At 33.7% G+C, this 20,755-nt stretch overlaps 2 protein-coding genes across 6 annotated transcripts in view; one reads left to right on the top strand and one right to left on the bottom strand.

Annotated features, from left to right (window-relative positions):
• Positions 1-12,162, top strand: part of LOC106066017 (serine/threonine-protein kinase SMG1-like) — a 49,571-nt gene extending 37,409 nt beyond the window's left edge. Inside the window, exons 59-76 of one of the 2 annotated variants that reach the window (XM_056020965.1) lie at positions 45-163; positions 254-328; positions 824-1,009; positions 1,323-1,583; positions 1,704-1,821; positions 1,936-2,018; positions 2,887-3,137; positions 3,280-3,445; positions 4,776-4,952; positions 5,269-5,393; positions 5,808-5,886; positions 5,985-6,110; positions 6,450-6,548; positions 6,668-6,852; positions 7,304-7,518; positions 7,615-7,662; positions 8,763-8,869; positions 9,314-12,162. In XM_056020965.1, the coding sequence (XP_055876940.1) occupies positions 45-163; positions 254-328; positions 824-1,009; positions 1,323-1,583; positions 1,704-1,821; positions 1,936-2,018; positions 2,887-3,137; positions 3,280-3,445; positions 4,776-4,952; positions 5,269-5,393; positions 5,808-5,886; positions 5,985-6,110; positions 6,450-6,548; positions 6,668-6,852; positions 7,304-7,518; positions 7,615-7,662; positions 8,763-8,869; positions 9,314-9,391 (2,498 nt within the window). In that variant the 3' untranslated portion in view covers positions 9,392-12,162. Of the gene's footprint in view, positions 1-44; positions 164-253; positions 329-823; positions 1,010-1,322; positions 1,584-1,703; positions 1,822-1,935; positions 2,019-2,886; positions 3,138-3,279; positions 3,446-4,775; positions 4,953-5,268; positions 5,394-5,807; positions 5,887-5,984; positions 6,111-6,449; positions 6,549-6,667; positions 6,853-7,303; positions 7,519-7,611; positions 7,663-8,762; positions 8,870-9,313 lie in introns of both variants that reach the window. The other variant, XM_056020964.1, reaches the window with a different exon arrangement.
• On the bottom strand, positions 9,873-17,816 carry LOC106066018 (uncharacterized). Of its 4 annotated transcripts, none has more exons than XM_013224989.2 (5): positions 17,753-17,816; positions 16,794-17,345; positions 15,794-15,946; positions 15,284-15,485; positions 9,873-14,547 (listed from the first exon to the last, which is right to left on the bottom strand). In XM_013224989.2, the coding sequence occupies exons 2-5, from the start codon at positions 17,043-17,045 to the stop codon at positions 14,441-14,443; spliced, it is 714 nt and encodes a 237-aa protein (XP_013080443.2). In that variant the 5' UTR covers positions 17,046-17,345; positions 17,753-17,816; the 3' UTR covers positions 9,873-14,440. The 4 variants fall into 4 exon arrangements, with proteins under 4 accessions (XP_013080443.2, XP_055876943.1, XP_055876942.1 ...); XM_056020968.1 differs by having other exon boundaries at positions 16,794-17,114; positions 17,753-17,794; XM_056020967.1 differs by lacking the exon at positions 17,753-17,816 and adding an exon at positions 17,569-17,707.
• Between the last annotated feature and the right edge of the window lie 2,939 nt (positions 17,817-20,755).

Genomic DNA, 20,755 nt, shown 5'->3' with positions numbered 1-20,755 from the left:
TTTCATAATTTACATGAAGTACCAAGTTGTATGTATTGACCCAGGTGCTGGAGATAGACTGATGGATTTAACGTCACGGGATGGAGATTGGTTTCTTGATGAACTCTGTAGCATGAGTGGCAACGTCAACAAATTTCTTGAAACTTTGAATCAACACAACCAAGTAAGACTGGCTTTTCATTTTATGTTCAGTTTTATTATCTTACTTTTTTTTATATTTTAATTTGTAACTGCAATGTTTGTTTCATTTTAGGTGCGGGATATAACTCATGTCAATGGCCTACAACACAGCCTTAGAGCTACACACAATGTTTACACAGCCCTACAGGTATAACTCATTGATTAGTGTCTTGTTGACTGTTCTCATAAGAAAAGATTTGCCATTCTATTTGTATTCAATAGGATTTTTTTCTCAGTTCAAGTAAAGATTTGTATCTGTTAAGTTCCAAACAGTACATGTACAACATATAAACTACATATAATTTATTTTGATATAATGTGTTAATTTAAACTTAGCTGACATAAAATCCTGGTTGCTGTATTTGCTCCATGGTAAACAGAAGAGCACAGGGTTTGAGTCTCAGGGAATCTCTGTGACCTAAGAAGTTCATGAACATATCAAATTACTGACCTATAGAATCACTGTAGGCTGTTGTCAAAGAGATCGCTGACCTCTACTTAACCATGCACACCGGGATGTCTAAACTGAAAACATTCACTTAAAGACTGACTTTATGTCTGCCTTTCTTTTTTGTATGCATAATTGACATTTTGTTTCGTGTCATTGAAATTGTTGATATGACAATGTTACACATTGTTCCAGGATTTAAACATGAACTTCCGCTCCATTATATTGCCTGAAACTTTAAAGTTGATCCAGTCTCATGATGTACATTTTGTCAATATATTGACTCACTTGGAGGACATGATCCAGCAGAGAAGTTTGTCTTTAGATGTTCTCATTGCACAGCTGGAACTAATGCATCGCAATGCCATTATGGGCATGGAGGTTAGCTATGTCTTAGCATTTATTGTCATCTGTTGGTTAGATTATGAGAGAACTATCTTGTTTTTGGTTGTCTATAGAATTAGATATTAGTTTCAACGGCTTAGTTTGCTTTTGACTTATTAAAGAAACATCATAATGATTCGCAAACCAAAGAACAATTATAATTAGTAGATTAAATATAATTAGCAATATAACAAGCAATTTATTGCTTCAGAAGTATAAAAAAAACTATTAGAGGCTTAAATTTAAAATAAATATAAATCAGTAGAATGAGACGTAAACCAAATTTACTGAAGTATTTACTTTTTTTCAGGATAAAAAACCTGAGGTGCTTCTAGACCTACAGAAGCTGGAGTCAGACTTTGCAGAGCTGGTTCAGACCTGTAGCAATATGAACAATGCCAAAATAAGTGCTGACCAACTCACCTCAGGTCAGATGCTCCTGATAGGATTCAATGGTCTATTTACCAGACTAGAGGCTGACTTTGCAGAGCTGTTGAATAGTGTAGAATCTTTAGAGATTCCATCTGTCTGGAAGAATGTGGACACAGTGAGAGAAGCAAAGTCAATGCAGGTACACCAGAAACATTTCTCATTCATCTGTTTATTATTGAGATACTGTAAAATATAAAGTTATGTTTTGTACATGTTGATAATTTTAGTTTTCACTGCATCAGCCAATATTTTGTTACAGCTGTCTAACTTTAGCTCAACCACAAGGCCTTTGCTGGTTCATCTATTTTTCCTGAAAAGACTACAAGCTATGCAAGATTTTTTCCTGATGACATCTCAGTTAGCAGAGACACTTCAAGGTTTGAGATCTTGTCTTTGGTTTGAAATAGATTTCTTTTAAGCTTGGAATCTTAACTTGATGTTTAACAAAACCAGACAAGACCTGTTCAAGTATTTTATTTTCTCTTCCTAAGGTCTGAGTGGCAGTGTTGTGTATGATGAAGAACAGATGACTAAACCTATTAAAAGATTCATTGCTGACTTTGTTAGAAAGCAGGTAATTCATAGTACTGTAACTTTGAACAGAGTGCTTTTGTTTGTCTAGTATATAGAGCTCCTCCTTCGTGATCAAAGATGAGCACATTTCTCATTTCCTATGGACTTAATCCTTGCTTTAAAAAGCTGGCCGCATACATGGCATGGGTAGATTCAGTCAGTTGCAGATAGACCTGCTTCTTTTCTCAGCTTTTTGTTGGTTCAACCCTCTTTCACCCTGGCCATTCTTCTTGATTCAAATCTCGAGACTCTGAGACTCACAGCTTCACGCCATGAGGAGCAATCGAGAGCTAGTGCTTCCCAGCTATGAAAGTCGATATCACACTCCTTGAAGGAGTTCTTGAGAGTGTCTTTAAAGCACTTGTATTGACCTCCCTGGGAGCGCTTTCCAGCACACAGCTCCCCATACAGAAGTCATTTGGGAAGTCGTTTGTCTGGCATGCAGACAACATGTCCTGCCCATTGAAGTTGGGACCTTTTCACTGTCGCATTGATACTGTACATATTAAACAGCTCTAAGATTTCTGTGTCTGGTAGGTTGTCTAGTAAGTTTAAGATTGTCATTTGAAACCAAATGAGTCAGCATGTTATTGGTTTGGTCATGTTAAATATGAAAGGCTTTTCTGTAGGCAATACTCAAGCTTTGGTTCCACCAAAATCTTATCTACTGCTTTTTATTGAAAGAAAAAAATAAGAATGCAATTTAATAGATTATTTAGAGCATTTGACTATAGAGTCAACTTGTGTGGATTTGAACTCCATGGGTTTGTCTGAATTATAGTCTTTGCATTTTGTTCTTTGTTTAGAAAGTAACCATTGATGGTTAGCTGTGATTGTTTTTCATTAACTTTATTTTTCATATTCTTCAGGTTCTGGGGTTCCCATCCCAGGTGTTGGGCTACATCATCTGTGTGTACCTGGGAGAATTGGGGGTGAATGTTAAAGCTGAAATAGAACTCAAAGATATTGGTGCAGAGCTTAAAGTGCCTTTGGACCTCCTGTGTAAAAAGGGGATGGAGACCTGTCTAAATAGTGGCCAGTTTCAACACAGACACCTGACACAAGTCACAGCATTGACCAGTAACTTAGATACAGTCTGGAGAAAACTGGACCTAGCCAAGTAAGTGATTTGCTCAGATGTACCCTACTCTACTAAATCTTAGCTGCACTATTTTTTAGGCTTTGGAATACCCAAAATTATAAGTTACATACACGAAATTATAATTTAAATACATGTATGTTAATTTTGTCTATTTGACCAGGCGATTAGATGCACACATTGTCCTTATGAAAGGTCAGATTCAGAGATGTCAACCACAGCTGGCTCGTTTCCAGTGGCTTCATGAGGACCTCTTTATTCAAGCTGGTAGACAACATTCACAAATGGTTCATCCAGGGAGGGCAGCAGTCATGTCTGAAATCAAAAAGGTCATTTCTTTATTACTAACTAGACATATTTTACCCGTGACCCGCGGGTCTTTATTTGCGTATTACTGTCGATATAGTCACTGAGAGTGTTTTTAAAACATTTTAAACGAAATAATAATGTAATAAATAAAGCGAATGTGTAAATGTAAAAATAGTATGAATGAAGCCATCAAATCAAAATAGCTAATCTACTTAAATACATTTTATCAAATTAAAACATTTGCTTGTAGGCCTACATATATTTGATTAAAATTTGAAATGAATAGACTTAATTTTGTATGTTCATGTGTTAAAGTATAAAGTAGATCTTGAGGTAGACATAGATCTAGATCTAGACTAATCTAGAGTTAAAAATTGGCTTTTATACAGTTCATTCTGTGCTGCGCTAGGGCTTTGCTCTGCGCATGCGTGACCTTTTTCCATGAATGAATATAGGCCTTTCTCAACACGGCTACGCAGCTTTAGCGAACAGCGAACGAATGTATTAAAAATGCTTTAGAAAAACAAATTTGAATGTTAATTTGATTAAGATATGAAATGAATGGAATATAATTAGTATGTTCATGTGTTAAAGCATAAAATTATCTTTGCGAAAAGAAGTTTTATCATCTTAGAGTTCAATAAGAGTTTTAGACCTAGGATTAGACTCAGTAGAGAGATGTGTTAATGTGTAACCATTTGGCAATGTCTAATGAAAGAATGTGCATCGGGATATCTAAATTCGCAGATATAAATAACGAATTAATTTAAAAATGCTTTTGAAACACAAATTTGAAGGTTAGTTTTATTAAATAATGAAATCAATAAACTATATTTTGTATTTTCATGTGTCAAAAAAAAACAACTATAAGTGCAAAGTTTAGTTCTTAAAATAAGATCTAGATCTAAATCAAAACACGCACATACCCAAACATTCTGCTTTATATAATAGATAATGTAGAACTAGTCTTTAAGTTGTTGGTGTAGATGTTTGTGTGTGTGTGACTTAAGTCAGTATCTATCTCTGTCTTGTCTAGTTACTATTGACAATTTATGTTCTTTGTATCACTGAGTTGAATTTCTTATAAATTGTAAGAAGATAGTGTTGGGTGTTGTTCTTCTTAAACAGTTGGAATGGTTTCTCTATTTAACTTACTCATAACACTATAATGAAATATAGCCAGCATAGTTTGAATGTAGCAGGATAAAATTGACAAATAATGTTAATAAAAAAAACACTTTACATTTGACTATCTCTTTTTCTAATGCCAATAATAACATCCAATTATACTTGAAATGAAATGTTTGTAGACATAAAGTAGTCTAATAGTGTGATGTCTACTATTCACAGACTGCTCAGGCTTTGTTGTCTCAGGAGTCATTGATCACTTCCTGTCTAGAACGTTACTCTCAGATGGAGGCCAGTGTAAGTCAAAGACTGAGGTGGGCTGCTGGAGCCAATCCATCACTCAATGCCATGCTGAATAACTTTGAAAAGGCTGCTTTGTACAGAAAAAAATGTATTGATGTGAGTAACACATATTTTATTTTTTTTAATTTCAGGTCCTAATGTTTGTTTAGCCTCCTAGTTGTGTTAGATCAAAATATTTTTGCTAGTGAGCATTTCTAAAACAAAGTGGAGAATACTTTATCTGTAGAGCACAACACCAAGTCTACTTTAAAGGCACATTTATCTCTCAAGATATCAAACATTAAATGTAAAAGCAAAAAAGTGTATTTTTTTAAATATGATGTGCTTTGCCAATATGTGTTGCTCAGATTTGTTAACATTTTTTGAGGTGTTAAGTTGGAGAAATAAAGCTAGAGAATTTCTTGCTCTGTAGGATGAAAACAAAAGAATTACAGAAGCCAGCAATTTGTGTCAGGGGATCTTACACTTGGAAACTTTACGGACACAAACTCATGAGGCTTCTGCTATGGACACATCATTCTGTCAGCTGCTCAACAAGTAAGTATTGAAGTCTTTTGTTCTTCTTTGTCATTGCTAAGTAGAATGTACAAATGTTGTCATAATTTCCATTGACCAAACATCTTTATATTGTTGAATCACTTGTAGTGTGTAATTTAAATAAATATTTATTGAAATATTTGAAGAGCAGTATTCATGCTTTTACCTTATAAAGTGCAATCATAATTAAGATAACTTGGATCTTAATTTTAACGACTTTGTCATTAGTTGGGGAAAATAAGGCTGTGGGTGGTTTTGCTACCCCACTAACACTTGTGTTGACTGTTGACCACAGCAACTTCAAAACTCTACACCATTTACCCATGGTACTTTGACTTATTTTACTTGATCCATTACTTGATCTATTGTATAAGCTTGATTAAAAAAACAAGACTGATGTTTGTTTCAACCCAGGTGTTCAGAATGCTGCATGATGCTAGAGTCAACCTGTAGTTCTGTCTCTGACCTGGAACTAAGCATCATTAATATCCAGGTTGGTTGCTATTTTGTGTTCTTCTATTCTCATTCAGTGTAGTGACTAGTTATTGTTTGTACAAACATGATAAATGTGCATGTTTGTTTCATTCTCAGCCACTGAATGATTTTGATAAATCTGACATCAATTGGATAAAGAAAGCCATTGAATCTATTGACAAGACTGTTACAGACTCCAAGAAAAGAATGGAGCAGATTGCAATAAGCCTTGTGGAATGTCAGGTATTCCTGCCTGCTCTGTATATATATAATCAGTAGAACTCAGTGTTATTGAATAGACTAGTATTAGTTCACTAGATTTACTCATGCTCCAAATGTTTACACATTAAGATGTCTCTTGTCTTTTCATCTCATATTAATTCTCCTTCTTTCTATTTTTTTTAAATTCCAAATTATCTTTGCTTTTTGGACAAACTTTGAAGACGAATGTTTTTCTTACAACAGTTATTATGTGTACTTTTTAGCTTAACATTGTAATGTGCATTATACTTCATAGTTATATTGTTGTTCTTTTATGCCTTCAATGTGCCTTGTGTACTAATTTGTTTTTAACCATTTCAGAGAAGTATTAAGGAACATGTAGTTACCATCAAAGGTCATCTGACAACTCATCACAAACTAATGTCAGACATAAGGTCTATTCTGAAGACTTTGGCCAAGGTACATAACACTAGCCATGCTATGCTTTTCAAATGCTTATTTAAAATCAAGCTTTTTCAACAGTCATCTATTTTTGTTTGTACTCTTGATCCTATTCTGTTTGTTTCTATTCCCATCAGTTGGAGGAGCAGGACTATGGTGCTGAGATCCACGTTGGAAGTATCCGAGCCTACATGGCACATTACAAGAATTTCTCAGAGAAGATCACAGCTCTTCTGAAGACAGTTGTGAGTGAGATGACCACTAGAGAGGAAATGGCCCAGAGTGTACAGGATATGGAGTTGGTCAAAGATCAGCTGGACATGTAAGCTAGACATTAATGTAAATGCATTGCAGGACTTTGCGAATACTTATGTACAGTTGATTCCCCTTCCCCTAAACTCTCATGTGTCATTGAATGTACACTTAATTTAGCCACTATGTCTATGTCTTGTTTACATACTCTGTGAGAAGATAATGAGCACAGTCTGATGAGTGTCCAACATTCTGCCTGGTCCAGTCCTATTTCTTAACTTAACATTAATGAAGCTGACTTTCATTCTGTTAACATGTGTACAGATAGTATACTCATAGTCGAACTTATTTTAAAAAAAAAATGATGTTTGATATAGCATTACATAACAAGCTCTATTGACAACAAATTCAACAGTGGATGCCTTTAAAAAAAACCTTGTAAATCACCAAGTTTGAAATAAAAATAAAAATGTAATTGTATTGTAATGTAAAAAATAAAAGAAAATATTTGGATGTTTCAGAATCTATGACAGTCTGAGTAAGTTTGCCCCTTCCATCCTGACCAAGAGCATGACTACTTCAGGAGATCCAAATGACAAAGATCTGTATGACACTGAAAACAAGAAAATGTTTGACCCTGCCACCAGAGCTCTCCTTCAGGCCAGAGAACGGGATTCTCCGCCTTTACTAAACCAAAACAGTCCAATGGGACAAATCACTGCTGCTAAACCTCAAGGTCGGTTACAATGTGAAGATTAAATTTAGTTCCAACTGCTTATATAGAAAAAAAAAGATCAAATATGATTGGTTTTGTTTGTTTGTTTCAAAGCAGGTAAAAAAGAGAAGGAAAAAATGATTAGAGATCCAAAAACTGGAAAAGGTATTCACTTTTTTTTTTATTGACTCAGATATAGATATAATATAAATAGATATAGATACTTAGATATAATATATTTATATTGTATTCATTGATACAAATCCTTTCTAAACACAGTGGAAATGAACATAGTTAGCAATCAGCAGAAAAAGGGACTTAACAAGTCTCTCTGATTTACTGATCACTGTAAAGGTCTAAGCTCTAATGTAATTCAATGTTCTTATATAGTCTGGACTTTTCTGGATTGTTTACATAATTATTAAGTCTTTTCTTCAACCTTCTTTCTCTATTTTTTTCTAAATTACACACGTTTACATCTATTTAAGGTCTCTGAAAAATCTTCTTACACATTTTCTTAAACATACACAGTGTGACCCAATGTCAGCCTTCACTCGTGACACATGACCTAACCCAGTGTCAGCTCTCACTCGTGACACATGACCTATCTCAGTGTCAGCCCTAACTTGTGACTGGTGATACATGACCTAACTCAGTGTCAGCCCTCACTCGTGACACATGACCTAACCCAGTGTCAGCCCTCACTCGTGACACATGACCTATCTCAGTGTCAGCCCTAACTTGTGACTGGTGACACATGACCTAACCCAGTGTCAGCCCTCACTCGTGACACATGACCTAACCCAGTGTCAGCCCTCACTCGTAACACATGACCTAACCCAGTGTCAGCCCTCACTCATGACCTATCTCAGTGTCAGCCCTCACTTGTGACTGGTGACACATGACCTAACCCAGTGTCAGCCCTCACTCGTGACACATGACCTAACCCAGTGTCAGCCCTCACTCGTAACACATGACCTAACCCAGTGTCAGCCCTCACTCATGACCTATCTCAGTGTCAGCCCTCACTTGTGACTGGTGACACATGACCTAACCCAGTGTCAGCCCTCACTCGTTACACATGACCTATCTCAGTGTCAGCCCTCACTTGTGACTGGTGGCACATGACCTAACCCAGTGTCAGCCCTCACTCATTACACTTGACCTAACACAGTGTCAGCCCTCACTTGTGACTGGTGACACATGACCTAACCTATTCTTTATAAATTTTTTGCTTAAACATTTGTGTGACTTTGTTTGCGCAGCTGTACAAGAAAGAAACTCTTATGCTGTTGGAGTCTGGAGAAGGGTGAAGATGAAATTAGAGGGGAGAGACCCTGACCCTAACAAGAGAATGAGTGTATCAGAACAGGTAGTGTAATGCATTTGTGTCATTGATTCATTTTGCTAGATGATAATATTTTTTTTTAAGTAATTCAGACTTTGCTACTAGTTTGCTTGCAGTAAATTGTTAGAATTATGCCCATTAAGTTGGATATGTAAGTGAACTCAACTGTTCACAGAAATTTGAAGTGCTACCCGAAAATTTGATTGTGGGGGTATCAAACAAAGTGGAAGACTAATTATACCATTTTCACATGTACTAAGCATATTTGCTTAAATCCTTTTGTTTGACATTTTCGGAGTTTAAAAAAAACAACCTTTGTTTTATTTTGATACTATTGTTTTTCTTACTACTTGATATTTCCCTTGTCAATGTCCTTCTCATCTTTTGAGTTTTACATGGCCTTTGTTGTATTAGAAACCAAATGTGGCAGATTGTGTGTCCTAAGATTACTGTTGTTTGTTTGCTTAGGTGGACTACATCATCAAAGAAGCCAAGAACCTAGACAACCTAGCTGTTCTCTATGAAGGCTGGACACCATGGGTATGAAGTGCCAAGTCAAGAAGCCATTGCAGATGGCATTATATCAAAGTCTTATCAGCACTAGAAACAAGGGAAGTTATCCCTCGTCAACTGCTGAGTAAAGGTGATGGGAAAGTGGCATTCACCTCCCCCTCCTATGATACCCTGCGCAGTTAAATGGTCAAGTTTATGACACTCTCAACTAAGGAAGGAAAACAATAACTACAAGTATATTCTTTATAATCTAGGAAGCTGCAATGAACATTAAATGGTTAAAGTAAACGAACAGGATGAACTTGGTTTCCTCCGGGGTGTGTAGATTAAACAGAATTGCTAAACACTTTTTTGATGAGAATGGTTGTTATCTTGGGTAAGCAAAGTCTGTTTGAAAGCTAAAGAACATAGTGTTTGAATAACCTCAAAGCAGAACACTCTGGGTCTGTCCGATAGGCCCTAGAAAAAGAGTGGCTTTTGGTGAAATCAGCACTTTAGAATCTTTCGTGTCTGGTTTTGTTTTTTTTCTTTTTCACTAATACATTTGGTTAATATTACTTGTTGAGCCACATGTAGCCAACATGTGTGATAGAACTGTGTTAAGTGGTCCTGCGCTAGACTAATCTATTCCATAGCTGACCATTAAGTTCTGGACCTGTTTTCATATGATAAACTACTAATCAATAACATGGTTACTTTAACCTAGTGTTGCCAACTTTGAATTGATTGGTTTTGGTTGTTCATTTAAGATTTTTTTTTAAAAAGCTATTTCAGTTTCAACATTAAATCAGACATCAATTGTTTTTCAGTCTTGATCCGAAATTCAAACAGTTTTCTGTAATATGGCAAAACAAACACTATACATTCTTCCAATATAAGTTTTTTTTTAACTCACTCTATTTCTTAATGTTTATTACTTCATGCATGCTATTCAAAAAAGTCTTAAGACACTAAAATGAAATAAATGCTATGACAAAATTGTTTGTTATGTCAAGGTGTTTTTATTCTTGTTTCTAGTTGATGATTGAACAAATTTTTGTAACACCTTGCCAAAAAAAGTTTTATTGACAGCTTAACATTTTTCAAAAACTTATTTAGCTGTACCCTCAGAAGTGACATTCATTAAGGTATTTAGCTGTACCGTGTTAAGTGACATTCTTTAAGGTTATTAGTGTGACAACATTAACATTAAGGACAATAGGCTCCAGATTAAAGCTCCTGCTTCCAAACTAAAGATGAGCCTTATTTCATTTTCCATTGGCTGTGAACTCTTTAATGTTTGTTTGACAAGCTCATTACATTTAGTGCATGACCTGGTTGTTGGCTTTATTCAGCTAGTTGTACATGTTCAAAAGCTTGAATAAACTTTTTTTTTTTGATGCCTCAAACCACAATGTAAGGAAAAATAGTATTTTAAAACTATTTACAACCAATATTAAAGTTTTTAAAGAAATGGATAATCAGAAATCTTTTAGGTTTAAACAACAAATCTTTGTTTATTAAGTTTTTAAAAGAAATATATTAAAGTTTACTATAGGTTTTTTAATTATTTAGTTGATATAAATTTTGATTGACTGTTGATGCCTGACGTACCTTGGGAATCGACTGTTGGATTCCCTTTTTAAACAAAAATAATTTTATTTTTATTTTTGCTTCTTTTACTGAATTCGTTTTTTTTTTTAATGGTTTCAGCGTTTATGTTCATTTTGAAGCACTGGTTGCCATGTTGGTCAAATCACCACATGGTCAGTTTTTCCAAGGGTTACTTTTTTTGTTTGTGACTATTTCCTGTATTTAGATCAACATATCTATAAATATAAAATGGTTTCTTATGTATTGTTTTCACTGCACTTCTGAACCCAAACAGTTGCCATTCATCTCTAAGCTTTGTTAGAAATAAAAAATAGTTTAGTTAAAAAAAAATAATTTATTGTTCAAACTGTTATTTCATAACAGAATAGCTTTCAAATAATGATTGAAATATGGTAAATAATTATTTCTTGAGAACTTCCAACAACCCAAAATTCATGGCATATTTCTCTATTTTTTCTTATCCCTCGTCTTAAATCTGATTGTATCATTTTTTTAAATTTATTTTTACAGTAAGTTTTTTTTGTTTTTTTTTTTTGTATTAGTGCACCAGTAATCAGTAGTTCTATGTTAGAATGTTTGCTTTCATTTGTAGACACTATAAATCTTTTTTTGTTCAAATTAAATTTCAACTTCCTAATGCGTTTTGTCTGCATGTCATTGCCACCATAGTTTCTTTTAGTTGTAGGCATCAATTAAATACAGTTTGAAGGACGAGTTGAATAGTTTAGATAGAATAGTAAGCAAATTCCTGCAATAAGTGCCTTTCCCATACTGCAGTTAGTCCTTCCAGAAAACTCTTTGGCTTAATAGATACAATTTTATTAGTTGGTTCTCTATTGCTGACTATTTGTTGCTGTTTTTCTTTAGTCAGTGTTCAAATCTTGAGTCTTAGTTTTAATTGGATTTTTTTTGTGTTTCACTAAAATTTAATTACAAAAAAATTATAATCCAAATAATTGCCATTGAATATTTTCTTTCAATGCCAAATTGAGAAGGTAAAAATAGTTGACTTTTTTTTTGTTGTGTTACAATTATGTTTCAAGTCTTGCTCATCTGTTCCAATTTTGTTCTAGAATCAAGTTGTTCAACTGAATTGATCACATTTATGCTCTGAATGGCTTTTCTTTCAATACACTTGCTTTCTATGTACTAGTATATTATTATGTAACTTTTTCAATGTTGTGTTAAATAAAATTTTCAGTGTTGATCAACTCTGTTGGCTTTTGTTTTCAAACGTCACAGGTGCAAAATGTCTGCCCCCTCCCTTCACTCACACAGCCTTATGCCATACACTCTTTTCATTTCTTCAAAACTACCATTGAGTAGCTAAGACTTAAATGATTGGTTCCAGTAAATTCTGGTTCTAATTAGGATAGATTGATATATTTTTATATATACACCATTTGATATCCTACAATTCATTTCTGTTCTAAATAGTGGTTTGAAAGGTAAAACCCATTCTGTAGCAGAACTAGTTAATAACTGATACATGTTACAACTGACTTGGGCCTTATTTACATGTATTTGCTAAGTTGCCACTAAATTAGCAGAACTAGTGCTGTGGGATATCAAAATCTCAGTTAAGATGCCAAACATAGGCACTCAGCATGCAGCATAAAAGGCGTTGGTTAAGGGTTAGCTGAAATAATATTTGTTTATGATAGTCCAGTAGTCTAACGAGACATGTCACAAGTTAATAAATACATCTTTTATTCACTAGAAAATGGCTACAATCAATATAATACTGGTTATTGCACACGCACACAGACATAAGTAAGAAGCATACAAGTAACCTGATGGTATTGAATAAGAATAAAAGCCCACTAACATTGCAACATAATTATGCTGTTCAAATGAAATGCTGTTATGTTCAAACATGTTCAAACTATTGTGTGACATGAAACAGAAACATGTCTTGCCCAAGTAAATGTAGATTAACAATAAATAACAAATATATTCATAAGAATTGTCTAATACTAAGAGAACAGTAACTTTAAACTCAATGGTATCAAATTCAACTTTGCTTTGGAGATTTTCATGTTGGCAAATATATAAACAGAAAGCTTTTTGGTGTTAACAGTGTACAGATTATGACTACATAAATATTAATATGGGAAGTATTTTAATAAACTTAGTAATCATTTGTTGGCACTTGTAGTACCTGTATACAAAGTCATTTTGATTAATGGTGACCATTCACTCTGGTCTCTTTGACATTGTCTATTTTGTCTATTCAAGTCCAAATCATCCTCTTCGTTTTTCTAAGGTATTTCTTTAACTTCCATTTCATCACCACCACATTTCTTCATATTTCTCTTTCTTTTACTGTCTTACTGTATTTTATTACTCAAAAATATAAACAGGATCTTGAAAATAAAGATGTAGACAAAGAGCAGTTGACGATTTTGTGTGAAAATCTCCACTAAATGATACTTAGCTTGTATGCAATGGATTTGAAGTGTCATTGAATATTTTCAAATGTTAATAGTAATTATTTTTTAGAAAAAGTGAAGATGGTATTACTAGAGATCTAAATACCTGACCAGATGTTGCACTAGTATTGTCATGGTGAACTAAAATACAACCATTATTGCACAGCAAGCTTATGCTAGGTGCACGTAAATGTTAGTTGATTTAGCACCACTCTTAGCCATTCGTTGGGCTTGTAATAATAACAAAGGGGGATCTTCTTTTATACTGCACTTTACCTCAGTCACAGAATGTAATTATATCTAAAGAATTCTCATTAACAGAACAGGCCAAAAAGTCTTTTTTTTTTTTCACAATTTATAAAGACTTTTAAATATATTACAAAACCATGGGCTGGTCTAAGACCTTGTGGGGATATTTGAAATCCAACAGAAAGTGACAGCGTTTTATTTTTTTTACTGGCCTTTAGATTGATTTTTAAAAAAAAATAGAGAACTTAAAATCATCAACTTCATATACTTTTAGCTCCTCAATTGAAATTTCTTTCAATCGAATTGTAAGAATATAGAATTTACAGGAAATGAATATATTTTTTTAAGTTGGTTGTTTCAGGACTTTTTTTTTGTTGTTATATATTATGCTATAGGAAAATGTTAAGTCAAAGTGAAGATAAACTGAAATAAATATATACACTGAGCTCTTGTTCAATATTTTTGAATTGGTTTTGAGACAAAGTTAATAGATGAATGTTCAAAAAACAAAGTTAACAAATGTATTCATTTTGAGAACCAGCTCAATGGCTGTAACATATATAACGGCCTAACAAGTTTTTTTTTTACATTTTATTATGAAAACGAAAAGTTGGTAGTCATTGTACTGGCCACATTTTTTTAAAAAACTTTTTGCCATAAGAACTGTAATATTTGCTTTGACCTGTGAGCTCTATTTCACATGTCTTAGTAATTATTACTTATAACTGTTGTAGTACTTTTTGTCATTTAAGAATATGTGATTCAGAACAGGTAAGAGGGTTAATTGAAGTTAGTATTGAAATTGCCATTAGTATATCAGAGGATTGTGTACAAGCTGTGATCTGATCTCATGAAGCATTCTGTTCCCTGATATTATGTGATTGTCTGGTTTCCAGGCTGGACCACATTCTTCCCCTACAAGTTAAACAGAAAGCACAAAGCATATATAAACAAATAGTAGAAGCTTCATCTTAAATCTACTTTAAGTTCAATGATTATATTTAAAACAAAATAACTCTTCATTGATTATAAATATAACATTGAGGTGATGAATATTTCAATAAAAAAAAGCATACTTTCATAAGCTTATTTTAGAATCTCTAATGGACATATCATAATTGGTGAATTTTGTTTGTTTGTTGAGTCTTACAAACTGTATTAAAATTTCATTACTATAAATATACATTTTAATTTACAATGAATGATATGGAAATAATCATTAGATGAGTGCCTGATCGTGTGGTTTGCGCGTTAGACTGTCAATGGTCCCAGGTTCAAACCTTGCTCACTCCCATCCCCCGTTGTCCTGTGGTGGTTTTGATTAGAAAGTAAATTATCTTCAACTCTGAAAAAAACGTCCAAAACATGTACATTTTTTTTACAAAACCTGTCAACTTTTGAAAAAAAAATTGTTCCTTTGATCATGTGATTTTCTATATTTCCATCAATATTCAAATAATAATAAAAACCTAAGTTGCACATCATCAATTGAAATATTTTTGTTCAATAGAAAAAGAAAATTTGTCCAACCAAAAAAGCATTTGAAGTAAATAAATTGTAGGTATTTACATGAATTCTACAGTTCTATATCTTCATTGAAATATAAATGCCTGGTTTCATATAAATTGTTGACCAAAACAGATAAAATTACCTGTGATTATATTATACTGTGTTCTGACAGGATATTCTCTGGCCATTCCAGGTCCTCTTAATAGCCCAAGTTTATTGTGAACTCTGTTGTATTGTGACCAGTAGCTATATTGACCATCTGATGGTTTGATAACCTCTCTGACCTTTGATCCTTCAGTTTGATTGAGTTTGTTGTTGATAGACATTAGATGCAATTGACTTGCCTGATAAAAGCAAAGCATCTTAGTTATTTGTATAGAGCTCTCATTAAACCTCAAGCATTATTTAGTTTTATTATGTGTATGAAATCCATGTTAGTAACATGATCCTAAAAATGATAGATAATATTTAAGATATATTTTGCTATACATAAGATAATCTTGTACTAAAAATAAAGTAAGAAAAATGTAATTTAATACCAATACAAATAGGGAATTTACAATTATTTGAATTTTTTGTTGTATCACAAAGCTATAGTATCAATAACAAAAAATGCTTGAAAAATACTCACAGAATTACAAAAAATACTCACAGAATTACAGTTTTTGGGACCGTATGTGACCATATTCTCTGAATAGAAATGATCTGGATCTTCTTTAGTACCAAAGTTAATTTGTGATCTGTGCATAGATGGACAAGGTTGTAGACGTTGAACAGGTTCAAGTGTTTTATTGCCACTAAAATACTGAAAATGAATTTGAAAGAAAGTAAATCAAATAGGCTTTACTATTTTTTCCAGCTTTTAGATTTTTCTACTAAATTTTAAAGGTTGCCCAATCAGTTTAGTAGGCTCTAAAATATATTAAAACTTTAAACTAATACCATTATAATGATTTTTTTTTATGGTCCATAACAATAAATAAAAAGAGGATAAGAATAATATTAAATGTGGTACATATGAGCATAAAATATTGATAGTTCAAAGCTTTTTAAATTATTTTAAACATAATCAAAATAAATCCTAAATGCAATAAAAAAAAAGCTATAAAGTCCTACAGTAAGTTAGGCTATATAGAACATTTTAGGGGGAAAATCAAACATTAAAAGTGTTTCTTACACAATTTCAGCATAAAAACAAAATGTCTTACACACTCAATTATAATCTGAAAACCATCACCAGATTCAATTATTACTTAATATTATTTATAGTTATAGCATGTCTTCCTGGTTGTGTAATATGTACACAAGAATGTCCAAGGTTTGAACCCTCCTACAGCCTTTCCCAGGTGTCCTGCAAGAGGCAGGGTTGGGCTGTAATAATCTTCATTTCTGAAAATACTCCTTTAAAAAATCTTTGCCAGTGTGATGTTGTTCACAAAATATGTTGTGTGTATTCCTTCAGGACATTTACTTTGCCTCTTACTAAAATTATTATTATTACTATTTTGAGTACTATAATAGAATGACCATAGGTTTACGCTACAGATAGCAAAAGAACCTTTTTTATGCCAATATAGTTACTGTAAGTCTGTCTAATTATAAAAAGATATTCTAAAAAGCATAATAAAAATGATTAAATGAAAATTTCAAACCTGTTTTGTTGTTGTGACATAATGATAGTTGGGTGACCATGGGGGTTTTGCTATAGTTAAAGTAGTTTTATGCATTGGCCTATCCCCTCGCCTTGGTGGAGCTGAATTTGAGCGAGATTGTCCATAATAAGCATGATGGCTGTAAGGCTCATGAATCACTGGGTAATAACAGCCATCTTCTGTTCGAAGAGTTGTAGCAGTCTTTCCCTGGCCAAAATTAATTCTTGCATCAAAAAAAGTTTCTGAAGCCATTGTTTTCCCTTTGCTATTAAACTTTGTCTAGCCACATGAAATGATTATTTCTCAAGTTCATAATAAGGTCTAGATAAGTGATTATGAAGACTTAGATCTATACACATTTTTTTTTATTATAAAACACGGTAGGGTTTGTTCCAGTATAGATTTAGAGCCTATATCTTTACTAATCTGATAGTCTAGTTCAGACTCTATACGCAGAATCTAATAGTTATAGTTATAACTAGATCTAGTTTCAAGTCTAGATTTTAATTTAAACCAAAATGAACTGCTTAGGCTTCCATCTGAGTATCATCTCTGTTTGAATACAACAAATTTTTACAAATAACAAAATGTATAATGTATTCATTAAAAAACGACTTGACTCTAGATCGAATTAATTAGATCTAGAGTAATAGGCCTATAGACTATCATATAAATCTAGCTCACTGTAGTGTAGTCCATATGTTAATAAATAGAATAAAACAGAATTAACTTCTCTAATCCTAAATAATCTAGATCAAGGTCTAGTTATACATACGTTACAACTGTTAAATTTTATGAAGCCTATTTACTTTAAAAGACGCTTCTGCTACTTCCGCAAAACCATATTATATTAATATGTGATGATTATTAGCAACAGTTAAATCTATTTATTTCGCAACAAGATTTATAAAGAAGCAAAAATACTCAAATAGTTTAAATAAGGATTATTATAAGTATACAATAAAAAAAGGCAGGTTCATTTTCTATCCTAAATGATTAATCGTGTCCTGGTAACTAGGGCAAACTGTGCGGATGAATTCAATAAGCTAAAAAAACAACAACTAAAATCTGAAACGAATCTATTATTTTTAAATTACTATACCTAGAAGACAGTAACAGTGACAGCTGATGTTATGTTTTTATTTACCTCACTTCGGGCATATAGATCTAGTCTTCTGGAGCCTAGCCGTGAGAACGTATGAAGTAATTAGCTTCTCTGTCGAAGTTACGTCTGTAAGAATAAGGAGGATGCCATCCCTAGTGAAAACAAATGAAATGTTTTGAAAAATCCTGTTACGTACAATAGATAATTGTTTAAAGTTGTAACTTGAACCGAGAATCGGTGCAGGAGAAATAATGTGTTTAATTAATAATTATCTTATCTTATAATGCTTTGTAATAAAAATAATAACTTCTAACCAGGGGCGGACTGGGTGTCAAAATCGTCCCTGGTATTACCATACGATCAGTCTTATCTTATCTTATATAATACAGACGTTACTTCAAAAAAGAAGATGATTACGTCGTACGCGTCATGCATTTAGTCATGCATATTAACCAATGACTTAAATTCTGCCAAGTCACTGGTTTTCCTGGCTAGCTCAGGCAACCCATTCCATGCTCTAATAGCACTAGGGAAGAAGGAGTATTTGTACAAATTTGTCCTAGCATATGGGATGAGGAATGTGCCTTTATCTTTGTGTCTTTCAGAGTATTTTATTAAATTTTGTTTTTGTATTTGAAGATTATGGTCCTACAAATTTCGTGTGATGTAGTTCGCCTAGGTGTTCATTTGAAATAGACCTTATAATGTGTCAATTTGACAATGAATCCAAAACTGAATGCTTAAATCATGCATTGGTTAATAATGCAGGCCTATTTTATCGCAATTTTTAGGCCTCGAGTTTTAACTATATTTATAGATTTCGTATCATCATAATCAAACTCCATTTGAGTGAGGACTTAAGAGGTTCAAAACGCTATTGCAAAAGCCCTGCTGTTTGCGTAGTGCATACATGTCAATATTTAGTTCCAGAATTAGTGGTTTCCAAGACCTGTCGAGAAGGAGATCAGCAAGTCTGGAACAGTCAAAAAGAATCTGAGACAAGGTTTCCTCTTTTTCCCTGCAGCGGGGGCACTGTGAGTCGAAGTTTGGCCATAGCCGTGAAAAAAATATGAGCTAACAGGACAGGCTACTGTCCTGCTCTGTGCTATTAGCTTTCTCAGACCACGGGGAAGTGCGGTCAGGGCACCTCATGCGCTCCCAGCACTCAAACCACTTTTCTATTCCAATTTTTTTTTTATTGTTGCCAGAGCATGAGGAAAACTCGCAGCCTGCTCGATGGGTGGTGTTAGCCCTCCCTGGTGGGTCAAGGAGTCAGCAATGGTGTTGCCAGTCACACCTGTGACTCGGTACCCACTGCAATATTACAGGGGTGCGATAGCGTTGATTTATATTGTGTGACGCCATGATGACAGTGTCGATTAGGGAGGGGGGGAGACATGGTCCTGGGCTTTGCGAAGCTTGTAGTACAGGTTTTGAGTCAGTAACCACAACATTCTGTGTTGCTCTCATATGTCCCTCGCCGAGTTGAAAGTCAATGCCTTTTAAGGCCTCACAGATCGCCATGGCCTCCGCATCAAATATTTAGTATTACCTATAGACCTACGCGCGGGCTATTGCAAAGGTAGATCCCTAGTTAATGTTAATCATGAGTTTAGGCCTACGATAAAAAAAAAAAAAACATGAATATTTAAGAAAAATATTTTAGAAAAAAAAAACAAGCTTATATTAAACATAGTTGTATCAATTAGTTTGGATCAGTCATATAATTATATTTTTTAATATAAATTAAATCGAAATTGGGACCTTTCTACTGTGGTATTGATGCTGTCCATGTTAGACAACTGTAGTATTTCAGTATCTGGTATGTGGTCAGACCAATGCACATTATGAATTTTCCTTAGACAGTGTAGGTGGAAGGAGTTTAGCTTTTTGATGACATTGTAACTCCTCTGTTAGTGAAGTTCTAATGAACATTGAAGATTGTAGAGTTATCTATTGTTTCTATAGTCTTGTATTATCTGATTATGTTCACTAAGACCCGACATTATTTATAGGCTAATTGCGGTCAACAGTTTCTAAACAACCACTTTCTCTGATATTTTTGACTCATCAGGATACTTTATAGATTTTTACTATAATCAAGTTCAAGTCAGAACTTCATGGTTCCTGGATCAAGGATCCAGGAACCTAGACAGCTGATCTAAAAAACGGCTCTAACGATTTTCCTAGAAATTTAAAAGTTATAATGTATGTCGCTGAGAAAAGAATTAGGGGCCTACTACCTCATTGGCCTAATGAGGAAACTTCTAGTTTGACCGTTATAATTGTTTAAAGTAAAAAAACAAATACATGTAAATTTGGCTAGAGACTAAATCTAGGTCTAGATCAGTTTTGAAAGGACTATCGCGTTTTTTGAAAGGATTATGGCGTTCGGGAATTTCCGAATGTAAGGCTTTATTGACTTAAAGACCAGAGTATAGGCCTATATATAATGTTGAGGAAATTGTGGGCATCGTCTTCTAAGTCTAGCTTTAAAGGTCTACCATTTGGAATTATTCAATCGAAAAAAAAAAAAAAAAACATATCGTAGTCAGCCGTACTTAGTGTACCGATGTTAGGCCTAAATATAAAATTGCTTTAAGTTTTGTTGATAGAATACCTAAGCTTTGCTTATACTTTTTCGTAAATCTAATAAAGATTACGTCTAGATTATAGATCTAGAAGTAGATCCAGATCTTTATCTAGACTAGATCTTTCGAGTTATACCTGTAGTGAAGGTACCATTAAATAATTGGCTTCTTATTCAATTCCCGCTGTCCGAATCGTCTAACATCGTCCGTTTAAGACGCTTGCGGTATTAAATCCATGGGTTCGATACGGGGCTGAACCAAACATT

The sequence above is a fragment of the Biomphalaria glabrata genome, chromosome 2 (assembly GCF_947242115.1).
Source record: "Biomphalaria glabrata chromosome 2, xgBioGlab47.1, whole genome shotgun sequence".
NCBI classification, from domain to species: Eukaryota; Metazoa; Mollusca; class Gastropoda; family Planorbidae; genus Biomphalaria; species Biomphalaria glabrata.
This window is presented reverse-complemented; position numbering and strand designations above follow the sequence as displayed.

Coding starts and splice junctions, on each gene's coding strand:
- LOC106066018 (XM_013224989.2), bottom strand. CDS start 17,045: ATGGCTTCAGAAACTTTTTTTGATGCAAGAATTAATTTTGGCCAGGGA. Junction 15,947..16,793: donor ATGTCACAACAACAAAACAG/GTTTGAAATTTT, acceptor ATTCATTTTCAG/TATTTTAGTGGCAATAAAAC. Junction 15,486..15,793: donor GTCCCAAAAACTGTAATTCT/GTGAGTATTTTT, acceptor TGCTTTTATCAG/GCAAGTCAATTGCATCTAAT.